Source organism: Rhineura floridana, chromosome 4 (assembly GCF_030035675.1).
Source record: "Rhineura floridana isolate rRhiFlo1 chromosome 4, rRhiFlo1.hap2, whole genome shotgun sequence".
Classification (NCBI taxonomy): domain Eukaryota; kingdom Metazoa; phylum Chordata; class Lepidosauria; order Squamata; family Rhineuridae; genus Rhineura; species Rhineura floridana.
Window position 1 is genome coordinate 114,478,039 of NC_084483.1, and position 17,412 is coordinate 114,495,450.

The 17,412-nt window shown below is 40.0% G+C and overlaps 1 protein-coding gene across 1 annotated transcript in view; it reads left to right on the forward strand.

Annotated features, from left to right (window-relative positions):
• The first annotated feature begins 8,926 nt into the window (after positions 1–8,926).
• SASH1 (SAM and SH3 domain containing 1) overlaps positions 8,927–17,412 on the forward strand; it is a 259,309-nt gene continuing 250,823 nt past the window's right edge. The window contains exon 1 of the mRNA XM_061624068.1: positions 8,927–9,221. Coding sequence (XP_061480052.1) covers positions 9,165–9,221 — 57 coding nt within the window. The 5' untranslated portion in view covers positions 8,927–9,164. The remainder of the gene's footprint in view (positions 9,222–17,412) is intronic.

Here is a 17,412-nt window from a genome sequence, read left to right on the forward strand (position 1 = left end):
GGTCTCACTACTGCCTCCTTGAGGCTACCAGGGACTACTCCCTCCCTCAAGGAGGCATTAACCACTTCCTTGGCCCAACCGGTGGTCCCAGCCCTGCTAGCTTTCACTAACCAAGATGGGCAAGGATCCAGAACAGACGTGGTTGCCCGAACCATTCCAAGCACCTTGTCCACTTCCTCGAGCTGCACCAACTGAAACTCATCCAATAATGAAGGACAAGGCCGTGCTCCGGACACTTCAATGGATTCATCTGTCGCAACATCGGAGTCAAGATCCCTGTGGATACATGCGATCTTATCTTGAAAGTATCCAGCAATTTCGTTGCAGCGGGCTTCCGATGTTTCCGTAGTATCGTGGGGGCCAGAGTGTAAGAGCCCACGCACGACTTTAAAAAGCTCCGCTGGGCGGCATAGGGATGATCTAATAGAGGCAGCAAAATAAAGCTTCTTTGCTGTCCTTACCGCTTTTGTATACAACTTATTGGTGGCACTTACCAAGGCATGATTGTATCCACTGGGAGTTTTCCTCCATCTGCACTCCAGCCTCCTCCTCTCATGTTTCATCGCTCTCAGCTCCGGGGTATACCACGGAGCTGTATGAGCTCTACAGCGGAGGGGGCGCGCAGGAGCGATCGTGTCAATAGCCCGGGTCATTTCCGTATTCCACAGTGCGACCAGGGCCTCGACAGGAGCACCAGTCCTATCAGCTGGAAAATCTCCCAGAGCCCTCTGAAAACCTACGGGATCCATCCGGCTCCGGGAGTGGATCAACTTAATAGATCCTCCACCTTTGCAGAGGGAAAGAGCCGCTGTAAGTCTAAACCGCAGCAAGCGGTGATCTGTCCATGACAATGGGGTAGATGAAAAACACCCCACCGCCAGATCACCATCTCCATGTCCAGTGGCGAAGATCAAATCAAGAGTATGTCCCGACACATGCGTTGGGCCGGTAGAAAATTGAGACAGCCCCATTGTTGTCATGGAGGCAATGAAGTCCTGAGCTGCGCCAGATAAGACAGCCTCGTCATGGACGTTGAAATCCCCCAGTACCAAAAGTCTAGGGGATCTCAAGAGCACCTCCGAGACTATCTCTGTCAGCTCAGCTAAGGAAGCTGTTGGGCAGCAAGGTGGACGGTACACCAACAGTATTCGTAGTCTGTCTCCCTGGCCCAATACAAGGTGGAGACATTCCAGACCAGTCGCCGTCTGGACAGGGTGCTTGGTGAGAGGGAAAGAACTCCTATAGACCACAGCGACCCCCCCTGCCCGGCCCTCAGATCTACCACAGTGCTGAACCAAATACCCGGGTGGACAAAGCTGGGAAAGAGCAACTCCTCCCTGATCAGCCACCCAGGTTTCGGTTATACATGCCAGGTCGGCACTCTCCTCCAGAATTAAATCATGGACAAGTGAGGTTTTATTATGTACCGACCTGGCATTCAAAAGCAGCACTTGGAGATCCGAGAGCTGGCTGATAGGACAACCAACAAACCTGTGGGTATGAGGAGAACCAGAACAAGGCACAGACACAATTTGTCTGGGACGAGTTCCCCTTACCTGGCCTGTTCTCCTCCTAACGCCGTATTGACATACGGGAAATGGGTAGTTGTAAATATTACATGTAATTGAAGAAAATGCAGGTAAATTTGGTTGCTAGTTCTGTGCATGAAATGTCTGTTCTGTAAACAATGGTTTTGGGGTTCAGACATCACAGTTTCTAAGAAAAGACTATGCTGTGGTGTGTTACTTTATATATTGTCATTTAAGTGAAGTATATGCCTGGAGAGAAAAGAAAATTTAAGAAGTGAGATATTCAAAGTGACTAGAAGCCTGATCCAAAACATATTTGCTTAGAACTATGTTTTACTGAAGTTGTTGGCCTTGATGATATCACATAAACAAGCTTTAAAAATACAATCTTACTGTTCTTAGGCTGTGACTGGCAGCCTAGAAAACAAGAGATGTCAAAATTGATTTCTGTCCTTGGTCTGGAATATGGTTTAGGAGACAGAAACCGCTTCTGTTAAACCAGTTCTGCATAAACATTGCCAATGGAGTCACATAATTGGATAAGGGCTTTTGTCTGCTGTGATTGGTTGGTGGATTGATTGGTCAATATAAACTCTTGTGAGGTCAGAATCTAGAAGATCTTAGGGTGATATTTTGTGTATCCACTGATCTCAATAGGAGTCATGTTAGAATGTCACCTTTCAGAAGAATTCATGAGGAAGTCAATGGGATTATTTGCCTAATTATTCACAGTCTCATATATTTGTGAATGGTTGGCCCCTTATTGTGCCTCATCTTTTGCATTTAGACTGTGCATTATTGTACTCACAAACATTGATTGATTTATGCTACTGAGTAAAAAGCAGGAAAGTTTTTTGAAAGTGTTCATTCCTATAGGAGCCATCTTTAGATTTTTAACTTTGAATTACCACATTCTTTTGTGTGTAACTGTTTGCAGGATGTTTTTGTTCCTATTGACTGTATTGCACAGGCTGGAATTTGTCTTCTATATGCTGAGATCAACAGAAACAAGCTCTAAGTTTTCAAAGATATCCATAGACTATGTCCCAAGAAAATGGAGAGCTAAGAAAATTAGGATCGCTAATAGAACTTTCATTATGCTGAAAACCATCATGTTTAATAGGTGAACCACATGCAAATGTATGTGTGTACTCAAATGTATGTGTAATAGCGTGCCTTATTTATTTCATTAGTTAGAGCATCCACGTACACAACAAATACTTATTAAACACTGCATACAATCCACTGCATCCTCCTTTATTTTAACAACAAAGCAAACACTAAAGAGTGAAGGGCATCCTCCAGAACCACTTAAATCATCAAGAGAATGAAAAATATTCTCACTCATAAATTTATTCTTTTAAGTTTCATTGGTGTGAGTACATTAGATATACTCAGAAAACCTGTACATTTAGGATGAAACCTACGTTTCACTCAGTTCTGAACAGCAAAGCTCTCAACAGATCTTATGAATTGTACTCAGCCATTTTGCTTCTGTAGATGTATGTACAGCAGTGGCACAATGAGTTCACTCTGATGTAAATACATAGGGATCCCATATTTGGCAGCTAAGGCTGTGTACAATATTTTATTCTAGAATCAATGGAGACTTTATTTTCTACTTAGTCCACACACAATACAACTGGAGGAAGGGAAACAGTGTTGTTCCTCTTCCTCCTCCTTGCCTGATGTGCCAGTCCCAACAGCATCAATTTGGAGGATGCTGTTTGCTTCAGCTCCAGGCACCTTGAGGATCAGGCATAGGTGTCTCACTGCAACAGTAATGCTGTGGTTGACAGCCTGGTGCCTGCCTGCACAGGTGTCCAGACACTAGCAGCCAACAGCATCCTCCAGTTGGCAGAGGATGCCCTAAGTTACTGGGTGGCTGGCAAGCTTCCTACTGGAGGAAAGCCTCTAAAAGCCCCAGTGTAGTTATGGGCCCAGTCTGAGATGACAGCACTGACACTGGATCAAGACATGGTACTTTGTCCAACAACTGGAACAGTGCATGCTGCCCTGGGCTCCTACTGGGAGGAAGGGTGGGATATAAATTTAATTAATGCACATACTGGAGCTGGATGCAGCGGTCCAGCTAAGGAAATTACCTGTGCAGCATCTGTTTGTACATGTAGATCCACATTCATCAGACTGAGCTGCAGGCTAGTGCAACACCCTTTCCCAAAAGATCTATCAGGTGGTGTGAGAGAAAGGAATTATTAGGTTTCTTTCACATAGGAAGCAAGTAGTACAATGGGCTCAATCCATTTGGTGTTTTGTAGGTCATGAATGTTACAGGCTGGGTCTAATTGTTTGGCAAATACTTTGCAAGAAGAGCTGAAATCTAAGTAGTTTATACCTCTTACAGCAGCTTGCCAATATGTCACTTGATTATGTGCTTAAAATTAAATCTGTATTTTCCCCATAGAAGCATAAAATCTTTTTCTGAAGGAAAATCTTAAAAGGAAGTCTTGAATGTATATTCAGCTTACTTGGCCCAAGATACAGTGAGCCACTGAGAAGTAGTGTTTACCACTGTGTACCCTGGCATCAGTCTTCTTCCTTTGCAGCTGCTATTTACCAGACAGTATTTGTATTGAATGTTGCTGGCAGGAAATGTGGTCTACTAATGCTGAGAAGGACTGAGAAATTTTCACACTAGTCCTGTTGCTTCTGTGTAGAAATATTCATATCAAGGATAATCTACAGCAACATTGTGCTGTAGCAAGTTTAGAAGAAGAGGACGTATTTAGTGGCCTTTGTTGTGCTCCTCCTTTAAGTGGGGTGGGTAGAACTTGTTCCTTTTAAATATATTTTTGGATGACTATTTTAGTTTTTGTTTATTGCTGTTTTTATATCTGATTTTAATGCTGCTATTTCTATTTTATTGTGTAAAGCTGTGTACACATTACCGGCTTAAAACATAGCTAGAACTCTTTTTTTTCTTGATTTGGATTGAAGCTGGTTTGGGGTTAAATGCATCAAAACACAGTATTTCATAAGAAACAAATGGAGAGATACAAGAAAAATACGGATTGTGGCTAATGTTGTATGTACATCATTGGTGGGAGCACACTGAATGCAGATTGAACATGAGTGTGTATACAGCCTAAGTCACTTTGAGACAACTGAGTGCAAAAATGACTGATACGTATATTATTATTATTATTATTATTATTATTATACATATTCATTTAAAATGTCATTTTTACTAAGAGATACAAAATGGGCAAAGTAATAGGTTTTATTGGATAAACTTTTTTTCTGGTGTAAAAATAAGTGTGTTTCTGAATTATATAGAACTTCTAACAACTGCTATCCTAATGGAGAGTCATGTTTCTGTCATGGCTCTACCCTGAGCAGCAGCCTGGCTCCGACTCTAACTCAGACGAGTCTGACCAGATCCGACAGACCAGTGGCAATGAAGATGCTGGAAACTGATGCATGGCTCCTGCATGATCAGCCTTGTGCATTGGAGGGGGGCTTGATTCAGGGACCTCCCCAATCAATACCTCTAAGTCTATACCCTCAGAGATTGCAGCCCTGAGGAATGACCTACACCATGCCGGGGATCCAAACCCCATGACATCCTGCTGTTGCAGGCAACAAGCCAGGAGGGAATTCTCTGTTCTGTTAAGGCCTTCCTGAAGAAAGGGGTGGAACCTGGGAGAGGTGTTCTGGACCTGGAGATAAAAAAGGCTTCAGTCAAGACACTGACATTTTTACAAGTAGCTCACTTACAAGCTTTCTTTGGTCCTGTGACCGTTGGCTTCCTTTGCTATCTTGCCCTATCATACACAGTAGGCTTCAGATTCACACAAAAGCTTGCACGGTTTTATATCTCCCACAAACTGATCTCTTTCACCACAATGTGGTAATAGTTATACAGTACATATTTATTATATCAAAAGAGCTGGAGCCTGTTTTGGCTATTAAAGTAACATAAGATTGACACTTATTGTTGGCATCCTGATGGAATGATATACGCAGTATACTGAATACTGAGTTGAAAGTAGGCCTGCTGTCTAAGGCTGCAATCCTAATTCCGCTTCCTGAGAGTAAGCCCCACTGAATTCAATAGGACTTTTTTCTGAGTAGATACAGTTAGGATTGTGCTGTTGGGTGGGGGAGGTGTTTGAAGTTCAGATGTTTTTCTTGTGGGCCAAATTAAGGAATCAATGAGGAAAATACTATATTGTTAAAATGGCAGTTTCAAAATATCTAAATTGTGAAAAGCATTTTGAAAATAAAAAGGGGTTGATATTTACTGATGATAGATAGATAGATAGATAGATAGATAGATAGATAGATAGATAGATAGATAGATATCCTGCCCTTCCTCCTGAAGCAGCCGAAGAATTACTGGCAGGGTTTTTCCCCCTTGAATGTATTTTTTCAGAAACTGATTCATTTCCTTCAGGGTCTTTGTGTGTGTGTGTGAGAGAGACAGAGAGAGAGAGAGAGAGAGAGCGATATGCAAAGAGATATGCAAAGAGCAAAATCATGGGAAGCCAGTGAAGAGGGGCTGGCAGAGGAGGAGCCGGTAGAAAGCTCCACGGCGTCCCCACCCCATTGAAGAACCGGGCTGGCTGAACGCTGCTTCACTCGGAAGCCATGCACTGGAGCTGCATAGAAGGCGGCTCCCGCGAATACCCCTACCGGGGAGTAAGCACTCCCCACTGACCGACACGGGAATAATTTCACTCCACTGTCCTGTTGGCTGGCGGAAATCTTCCCTGGATCGGGACCGATGGGAGCGCTCCGAAAGTGAGCAGGATGCTGCGGAACTCCCCCTCCATGGCTCCTCTGCACGCCCCCAGAACGCCCCATTTTCGGGGCTTAGGGCAGCTTTCCATCTGCCACGCTAGACTTCCCAACTGGACCCCCGGATGAGCTGGCAGGGTCCCAGCAGCGCCGTGGCTCAGCTGGAACAAGGGGTTTCTGCTGGGGGAGCCCAGAGTTCGCTACATCCAACTCCCCTCAGCCCTGAACAAATACAAATTGGATAGGAAATTATGTTACTTCTGCTAGTGATGTACTTTTGAAATGAATCCCATTGGTACCTGAAGTTATATATATGAACATCGAGGAGAATTCCAGAAAGATTGTGTGCCCCATATAAGTTTGCTACATCATCAGTTTGATGCTTTTTTGCCGCTAATGTGAGAAGTAGTACCGGGGGACGGGGGGAGCTAAAACACCATATTATACAGTGCTTTATGTAACGTTGATACATGTGGAAACTATTGCCTGTGCTGAACTATGGTTAGTTGCTTTATCCATTCCTGTATTTTTGTAGAGTGACTATTCTTGTTGTGCCCTATTGATGTTCTTACAGTTAGCATCAGAATGCACAATGATTTCAACAAATGGGAGATTTGCCAAATGTGCTATATGCTCCAACAAGTGTTTGTTGCCAGAACACAACACAAATGGGAAAACTTATTTGCAAAGCATCCAGTGGTACTCCCAGGGTTACTGCTTTGTTTCTGAAGCTCTAACACTAGCATAGTCATGAAACAGCTGAAGTAAACAAATGAACAATAAAGGCATTTATTTACTTTTTGTACAGAATAGATTCATTCTTTCTGATAGCAGGATTCTGATTGTTGGGCTTGACTACTTCACATTTTTTTCTTCTTAAAAAAGTACAGAAAGCAGAATATGGAATACTACAAGTCTAAGTGTATGATCATTCTTTGTTAGATACAATAAAAGTCTTTCACGATGCAAATTTTAACTAGCATATAACGCTAAAAGGTACTTTGTTTTAAGAACAGTGGGGCAAAGACCCGCAAGATTGTTTGTTTGTTTAAATTTATTTCCTGCCCTTCCTTTCAGTAGGAGCCCAGGGCAGCAGATTGATGGGTGAGGCGGTTCACCTGGGAGTCATGAATGCTAAAATATGTTTTCATTCTCACTTTCAATATGTCTATATGAAAGTAAAATCCTCTGAGATCAATGGAACACATTTTCTAGTCAACCATGCTTTGGATTGCAGCCTTTATAAAGAGACACTCATCAGATATGATTTATTCAGAATTTATCATCTTGGAGGAAATGTCTGGAGAGAGAGATATAATTGCCTGCTGCACGTAGGTTCCAGCATAAGTACCAGCCCACCATAGCCTTTGATGGAACTGTAACACTGAAGTATTATTATTATTATTATTAATATTAATAATAATAATAATAATAATAAAAGTTGCCCCTTAGTTACACTTGCCTTTTAAAAAAATCCTTGCCATTCAGATTGTGGGGGATATAATTAGATACACCTGTAGAGTGACCATCTTCCTTGTTAAACACTTCCCTTCACATTAGATTAGAGGATCTTGTATTTGGACATCCATATTCAAGTACAAAGTGTTAAAGTGAGAATTGGCTTTCACCCTTTTGGTCCTCTGCAATGGTTTACGCTTCTTTTAGGCTGAAATCTTAAACCTGCTTACTAGGAAGTAAACTCCATTGAAGACAGTGGCACTTACTTCCAAGTAAGCATTCATCACATTATGGTCCTAATTGACATCATCTGTATCACCACTATTATAAAGAAATCATAGTTGGGATCAATGGATGAGGAAAGAAAAGCATTAGTATATGCAGGATTACAAAATGGTAAAGTTTATTTATTTATTTATTTTTATTTTATTAAGCTTATATACCGCCCGACTAGCAACAGCTCTCTGGGCGGTGAACATTAAAAATACAATAAAAATAACACAATACAGTATATCACAATACAAAACTGTACAAAAAACTGTACAGTCTAAAATCAAAATATAATAATTTAGAATTAACAGGAATTAAAATGCCTCAGAGAAGAGAAAGGTTTTAACCTGGCGCCGAAAAGATGATAGTGTCGGTGCCAGGCGCACCTCCTCGGGGAGACCATTCCATAGTTCGGGGGCCACCAACACTTTGAATCTGGCCCGGAAGCATATTGGAAGCCAGTGCAAACGGGCTAGCACAGGTGTTATATGCTCAGACCGCTTAGTTCTTGTTAGCAGTCTGGCCGCCGCATTTTGCACTAGCTGTAGCTTCCGAATCGTCTTCAAAGGTAGCCCTACGTAAAGCGCATTGCAGTAGTTATTAATTGTGATATGATACTCACAAGAATGATAAGCCGAAGGGTAGACTGAGCTGGACAACAACAATGCATATGTTGCTGGCTATTTATAGAATCAGCAGGACTTGGGCTCAGGTTTGTGAAAGGAATGACATGGTTGGGGAGATATCTTTGCCAGGAAGCCAGTTAATTATAGGAAGTCCTGCCATTCTTCCCATCTGCATTTATTTGTTTGTTTATAAGCAAGCTGCATTGGAAATGACACTTAGATTGCCCAAGGAGTGGGGGAGGAAGGAAAGGCCGGAGCCTGGGCTGAACTGCTGCTGGGAAGCCCTGCCTTCCTTTGAAGTGAAATCCAGAGACCAAGGCGTTAACTCTGTTTGGAATTGTATGAAGTGTCTGTGCAGCATTTCTCTCGATGATTGATTTATTGATTTATTTTTCCCTGATTGGGAGGATTTCTGTAAGTTCAACTGATGGCATGTATCCTAAATGCTGAGTTTATAAAATAAAGTGCCAATAGTTGTGAGGATGATCAGCTGTTTGGCATATATGCTGTGAAGAACAGAATGGTGTCTAAGGGCCTACCTTTGAAAAGAGAACTGCTTTTATATTGGCATGCCATGGTAAGTAATAAAGGCTTTTAGATCATGAAGGGTTTGGACTTTTTGTACCTTCATATAACACTGACATCCTTGCACAGATGCATTTTCATTCATATACACAATGTCAATTGCAGCTAAATTTTATACTGATTATGAATTTGAGATATGTAATTTCCTAGTTTTTTTAGCTGGTCTTTCATGCAGAATCTAGAACTTATGCTCAGTTTACAGCTCAGCAACTCGAGCGGCATTTCAAGGAATTTTAAATTCTAAGTTACATTCATTAAGTTAGTTAGATTCTCAAGCAGATGTGTTTAGATTCAGGGTGTAAAATATATGTAATTATGGCAAACCTTTCATATATTTAATGCAAAAATTTCAAACAATTTTTCAGGGAATGGTACCTTAAAGAAATACATTTTCCTGATTGAGTCTCAACTTACTTCACTGTTATCTTAACTCTCAAACTCTGAAACAAAACAAAACTGCAGACAGAGCTAAATACAATGCCCTGCCTCAGAAACCATACGTTACATACATCCTCCCTGATGAAGAATTATATGTAACTCAGATTTTAAAATACTAAATTGTTACATTGATCCCAATAAAGGTATGATTATGCTTCCCTTTGGTGGGGACAGCGTAAACTGTTGGCTCTAAGCTACTACTGCTGTGTAAAATATTAAGTAAATATATGTCAAACAGATAGAATCACAGAACTATAGTACAGTCATACCTTTATGTGAACCAACCAAAACATCACAAAGCTGTGAGCAAGATTTTAAATTCTTCATAATTCTTTTTCGGACTGCATGTCACAAGGGGCTTGTGTTTTCTGATTTGTGTGCTAGAGACAGAATTGGGTATAACTTGGATGTGACATTTTTGTTAAAAAATTGGGAGAACAGCTATTGCTTTTTTGGGTGGTATTCAATGGTAGTCCCACCCACTGAAGTTAATAGACATGACTAACTTAGGTTTATTAATTTCAATGCGTAGGAATTAGTTGAATACAAACCTTTGTCCCCCTAGCCTTGATGGCAACCTGTAATCTGTTTATCACTTAGAAGAGACAAATCTAAGTTTGTGCAACTTCTCCTGCACTCCATTTTGAGATTGTAACTTTCAGACTGCAGAGACTGGCTCTTTAACATCATGACCCCCCCTTTTTTTTGTTTAATATCCAGCATGAAACTTATTCACAAGTTTGAGACCTTCTTGGTCATTTTAGTGAAGGTGTTAGTATAAAGCAGCAGTAGATAATTAGACCCACAGGGCCCTAATAGGGCCCATGAGGCCATTTCACCCAAGCTATATACGATGTCAGAGGTGGGGCAGGCAATGATGTGGCTGCAAAGCAGCAATTGGGAACCTTACAATGTGTTCTCAGTTGATCCTTGACAAGGGACGCTTGTACTGTATTCAGCACCATTTAAACCTGACACTAAAGGCAAGTACCCCTGGAATTGGGTCCACTTGGGAGCTCCCAATATTAGCTTGGATTGGATGGGATCTTTCTTTGCAGCTCAGCTTGAACTCAAGTAATGCTGCAAAGGAAAAATGGGTCACCAGATCTCATGGTGATGTCAGTGATTGTCAAATAACTGACACGGGGGGCGGGAACCTGAGGACCTAGCCCAATGAGTTCCCTTGTATTATTAATTATCCCCTGATAGACCAAGTCTGCAGTTTGAGAGTAGTGCTGGACTTGACACTACCTGGGAAAGCCCAGCTGGCAGTAGTTGCCAGGACTGTGTTTTACCAGTTTACAGTGCAATCCTAACCATGTCTACTCAGATTTAAATTCTGCTGAATTCAGTGGGGCTTATTCCCCAGTAAGTGGGTCTGGGATTGCAGCTTTAGGATGATATGCCAATTGTTACCCTACCTGGAGAGCATGGGTATTGCCTCAGTTATCCATGCACTAGTGACATCAAGAGTGGACAGCTTTAATACATTGTATGTGGAACTGTTTTTAAAGATGTTTCAAAACTTTAATTGGTGCAAAATGCAGCTGCTTGGGACACTGGTTAGTGTCTAGGCTGTCAAAACATTACACTGATATTGTGCCAGTTGTGCTGGTTGCCAGTGTGTTTCTGAGGTTTAAAGGCTATTTACAATGCTGGTGATAACCTTTGAAGCCCTAAATAATTTTGGGATCAGGTTACTTGAAGGACTACATTCGCCCATACCAACCTGCCTGTACCTAATCTGCTTCGGAGATTCTGCTTACCTGCCCACCTGTGAGAACAATTAGGCTGGTGGGCACAAGGAACAGGGCCTTAGCAGTGGCCCAAAATGTTTAGAATTTGATCCTACATGCTTTTAAGTAGGCTCTAAAGGCTCATTTCTTTGCTGATAATTTTATGGATTTATTTTATTGGTCTATGAGGTGGTGGGGCTGGTATCTGGGTGTTTTTAATGACTCTGCTGGGCTTTCTTCTATGTGCGTGCTGTTTTAAGGATCTGAGGTTTTTCACTGTGTTATTGTTTATTGGCTGTTTAGTTTGTGCATTGTTATTAGCCACTTTGTGAGGACTGTTTTCACTAAAAAGCGTGATATTAATTTATTAAGTAAATAAATGCTGTGGTGTTGGGGTTGTTTTTCAAATGGGCCAGTATGGCTACTTACAATTGCTGTTTGTTAAATAGTCATAACATAATAGCTGTGAATTTCTCACAGTTCAACAAAAACACAGAATTCATGTAATCAGGTGTCTTAACGGTCTCCCAGTCACTTGGCGGGCCACAAGCTGTAGCATGTTGATGAAGTACATTTAGCCAATGATAGGGTTTTTGTTAGGAGGCATCTAGTGAATAGGAGGAGTTTCACTATGATGTCTTTATTTGTTTACTTGTTACAGATATGAATGCTGCTAACGCACTGTTACTCTGATGTTTTCTACAGCAAATATGTAAAATGTGGATGATATAATCCCCATGTCTAACAGCTGTGCACAAGCTTTGATATCTGCTTGGACTGTTGCATGGCACTGAATAAACATGTTGAGACTAAATATGACGGAGGGAGAGGTGGGTGCTGTTATGTTTGTGTAAAAAGCAGACAAGGTGGTGATCTTCTGAAACAGAAGCAGAATTTCCAGTTGGGTATAATACGGACCAAGCACTACCTGAAATGCTTGCAAGTCCTTTTTTCAACCTCTTTGTTATACAAAAAGACAACAGAAAATGAGACAAAGTTAAACTCTGTAGAGCTGAACAGCTCACACATTCTGTCAATGCATGTGTGCGAGTGGGGCTGTGCCAATTAGCCCTGCCTCTGACATAATGCATTTTGACTAGTCCCACACCCTGGCAACCACACATACAGCATGAATGTTTGCAGGAAAGGAGCCTTCGTGTGCAGAGTAGTTGATAGAATATGTGAGCGTCTCACCTGCATAGGGCTACAGCATCCTCACATTGCCAAGTTTTGGGCCATGCTTTAGTTGTGGCACCGGCAACACAAGTCATTGCTTGCACTGCAATCCAAACCAGAGACTTGGACTGCTCAAAACATTTCCATGTGCTTGCACTTGGGAATTTTCTTGACAATTTATGTACTCTCTTCTTGTATTTGTTTGTATAATGAAGGCTACAAGTCCTAATATGATTTTGCCAGGTGGGGAAAGAGTGCAGCAGATATAGAATAGAGTGCTTATTTTTGTGTCAGTTTCCCCTTTCAAACAGTCTTTTAAAAAAGCGCCTGGGAGCCAGCCAGCTTCAATGGTTGGCAATCTTACAGTGTTTTTCAAAGCCAGTTATGGAGTGGTTTTTGGAGCAAAAAAAAGAGTATAGTTTATAAGGTGTTCTAAGAAATTCACTATGGCTGCTTCATTCAGAGGAAATCTTTAAACTCTGCAATTTAAAAATAAAGTCCTGCCTAAAAATTGGGCTTGAAGATAAATAAACAGCATTGAGAGCCTCAAAATGAATCAAATGCAGTATGATTTTTTTTTAAGATCATAAGTTCACCCTGCTAATTGGCTGAAAAAGCCAATTCTGCTGATCAAACATGACTAATATTCACACGAGAGATTGATGGGCTTGTTTTTCTTATGAGGCATGTGAGGGAATTTCCTGACAAATAAATTTTAATTGTTCTGCCAAATAATACAAATAGCTTGTTGCATCATTGGCTTTCATATAAGACTTCACACAAAATTTTACAGCAAAGCATCCGACACTGATTCTGCTGCTTATACTTTCTTGATAAGTTGCTGTGACAACCTCATCCTATGAGGGGCATGGATGTCATGGATATTTGTAGGATAGGCATTCACTCTAGTCATTCCAGGATATTGCTGGTACCACCTGAACTGTTATTTAAAACCAGGAATTCTGGAAACATACCAATTTGATAATTTTGTGAAAACCCTGCTTCCATCAGAGACTTTCTTCAATCAGCTAGACTTTATACAACAGCCTTTATAACACACATGAAGTAGCATGTTAGCAAAACAGATTGACAGGCTCCCTGAGAGTAATGACTGCAATGAACCACTTCAAAGTTTTAATAAAAACATTTTCTTTCAACTTCTCTCCCTGCCCCCCCCACACATGCATTTCTATTGTCCTAATGTGTGCTTTCTGTGACAGAAATAGGAAGTCCAGGATACTTACTTCATTTGACTTTCTACTACATCTGACTCCTCTTGTAGATTTCCAGCAATCAACATATTTGTCACCCAAAACCTAATTGTGTCTCTGTGTCCATGGGTGTGAACCAAAGATAGCAATCCCTTACTTTGATCTGTAAAAGATCTGATTTTCTTTTATAATGAAAATATCAACAAAAACAAATGGTATAGTTTTCATGGAGATTAGAGAGTTTGCTCTGAGGGCGTTACACATACATGTCCACGCCTATTTTAATTGTTCATCTAAATTATATTTGCATTTACACACAGATATCTGAATATACTTGAATCTGTACATGATGGCCTTGAGTCACATGTACATCTTACTCCTCAGAATACACAGGCTGACTCGTTTTGTTTGTTTTTATATTATGAATATGTTATTTGATGCACACACAACCATTGTACAACATTTTTTATCTGCCATTTGTGCAAGGAATTCAGGGCATAGTATGTAGAGTTCTCTTTATTCTTACAAGTTTGTAAGGTAGGCTAGGCTGAGAGATAGTAGCTGGCCTGAGTAACTCAATAAGTTTTATGGGTAAGTGGGGATTTGAGCCTGGGCTTTCCTTGTCCTGGTCTAACAGTATAATCAGCATCTCACACTTGCTCATTCCCTATCATTGGCATGTATGCTGTATAAATTCTATTCAATTGTAATGTGCGTTTTATAGGAAATCTCAGTTAATGAGCAATAAAATGGCAAAAGTGATTTAATGTAAGCAAGTATAAAGTGATACATGTTGAGGCAAAAAATCCATAGTCTCACCTATACGTTTATGGGCTCTGAACTAGTGGTTACTGACCCCAGTTCACTCACTGAGAGATCTGATGAAAAACCTTGATGGATAGCTTGATGAAAAAATGTTGATCTAGTGTACAGTAGCTGTGGGGGAAAAGGTGAATTCCATGTTGGAAATCATTAGGAAAGGGACTGAAAATAAAACTACCAATTTCATATTGCCATATACAAATCTCTGGTGCAACCACACTTGGATTACTGTGTATAGTTCTTGTCACTGCATCTCAAAAAGGATTTTGTAGAGCTGGAAAAGGTTTTGAAATTATCATGGGGTGGAAGTCTTGTTTGAGAAAAGGAAGTCCTACTTCACACAGTACATAGTTTAGCGATGGAATTCGCTTCCACAAGATGTAGTAATTGCCAACCATTTTGACAGCTTTAAAAGGAGATTAGGCAAATTGTGAAGGATAAGTCTTATCAATGGCTGCTAGCCATGATGGCTATATGCTGCCTCCAGTATTGGAGATTGTAGCCTCTGAACACCAGTTGCTGGGCAACATGAGTGGGAAGAGTGTTTTTGTATTCATGTCCTGCTTGCAGGCTTCCTGTGGGCATCTGGTTGGCCACTGTGAGAATTGGGTCTTTGGATCAGATGGACCTTTGGTCTGATTCAGGAGGACTCTTATGTAAATTTATATTTAATTTTTTTTTATTATAATACAAACATTTAAAACATACCAACACATTTCACTTTGATACATAATTAAGTAATAACCTATTTCAATAAAATCTTAATTTTAATGTAAAACAATAATTTAATTATGTAAAATATAGTATCCACTTATAAATTATAACAGCAATGAAAAAGCTTTAAACAGATCTAAACTGTACTTCTGTTCATTATAATTAGTAAACGGGGGCCAGTCTCTCTCAAATTGTTGCTTGCTTTGTCTTCTTTCTGTTAATGATACCATTTCAGTTTTGACATTTTGGCAACATAACATTTATTAAACTATTCTTGTTCATGTGGAATAAGACAATGCCATTTAGCTGCATCAACCTTTTGGCGGCAGTTAGCATGAGTAAATTGCAGTATTTTTTTCACGCATCTTCTTAAAGATAATGTAGAAGAATTCGTAAAAGATTAATTGTTATTTGATAACCATTCATTTCTGGTATATGATAGAATGATTCCTTCCTCTAAAAATACTTCTGATTTTCGTACATGTTCATCATTCATGCATATAGTTTAACACATTTCCCCCCTCATTTCCAGCATGTATCACTATTACTTGGGAATATTTTTGCCCAATGATGCGGGGTCAAATACCAACCATATAACATTGTATTAAAAATATTTTATGTTCACACAATGTGATAAAACCATATTAGTTATAAATATTTCTTCCCTCATGTCTTTTGTAATATTTATTTCAAACTTCTTTTGCCATCTCTTTTTAAATTAATTTTCTTTATCGTCTTCCTTAGGTATCAAAATCTGCTATATAAGGGATAGCAGTTTTTTGTATTTTTATAGTCTGTGACAGTTCTGTGCTAATTCTCCCATCCTTGAGTTTTTAATCAAAAAGCTTTTCAACTGAAAATATCAATACCATGGGAGGCTTTCAGCTTCCATTTTGTTTAACAACTCTGTCATTGTTATATATTTACTCTTCTTTATTATATTGCATGTTGTTCTGATTGTGCCACCTGTTTACTACCAGATAACTGAAAATTACTGTTATAAAAAAGTTATAGAGAAAATGTGTGAGAAAAGTTTTTTAACCTCATAATATTATGTGGTTATTCAATGAAACTGAATATTGAGAGATTTGGAACAGACAAAAGGAAATACTTCTTCACACACTACATTGTTAAACTATGGAATTCAGTATCAAAAGATATGGTGATGCCCACCAATTTAGAATTAAAAGGGAATTAAACAAATACATGGAGAATAGGGAGATTATATCTATGTCTGTCTGTCTGTCTATCTAATCAATCTATCTAGGGAGTCATTTCCTCCAGCATCCTGTCCTCTCAGTGGCCAACCAGATACCTATGAGAAGGCTACAAGCAGTACATGAGTGCAACAGTGCTCCCTGTACATGATTTCTATTCAGAGTCACCTGACTCATAGGCATGATGGCTGTATGTTAGCTCTAGGGTTGTCAGGTCTCTGTTTTTTGGCAGACTCCGGACTTTTGGGGTCCTCTCCAGGTCAGTCACCCCAATCTCCAGACTCTCAGCTTTCATTTTAAAAAAATTAAGTTTCTAGGTGGTTTGGTTCAAGAGATACACATCGAAACATCTGCCACCCTCCCGCAACTTTGTTAAATGAGCTCATACCTGGCTGCTCTAACCCTGCACTTTCAGATTTGTAGCCCATAAGTGAAGTCAGGGTTGTGATTGACAAGGGATTTGTTAACCTCCAGGCAATAGCTAGAACCCATTGCAAGGCCAGAAAACTGTTGTCTTTTCCTGGTTTACAGTATAGCTTTCTCTCTGTGTGCAGGTCAAGAGATGTAGAACAAAAAAATCACAGCAGGATCTTGGTAGGCAATTGTTCACTGTAGATAATTTCAGTTATAATAAAAGTATACATGCAGGGTTTTTTTAATTACTTGCAAAAATAACATATAAGTTTTATCTTTCAAATTATTTTTGAACAGAAATTTAAAAGCGATGTATGTGCAACTTGTTTACATTTTCCTGGGCTGTTGAAGAGGGCAGGTCTTTTGTCATAGCCTGTTTTGAAACGTTTACCAATATAAAGCTTTAATTCTATACTCACTTTTCTGGGAGTAAACCTGCAATGCTAATCCCACAT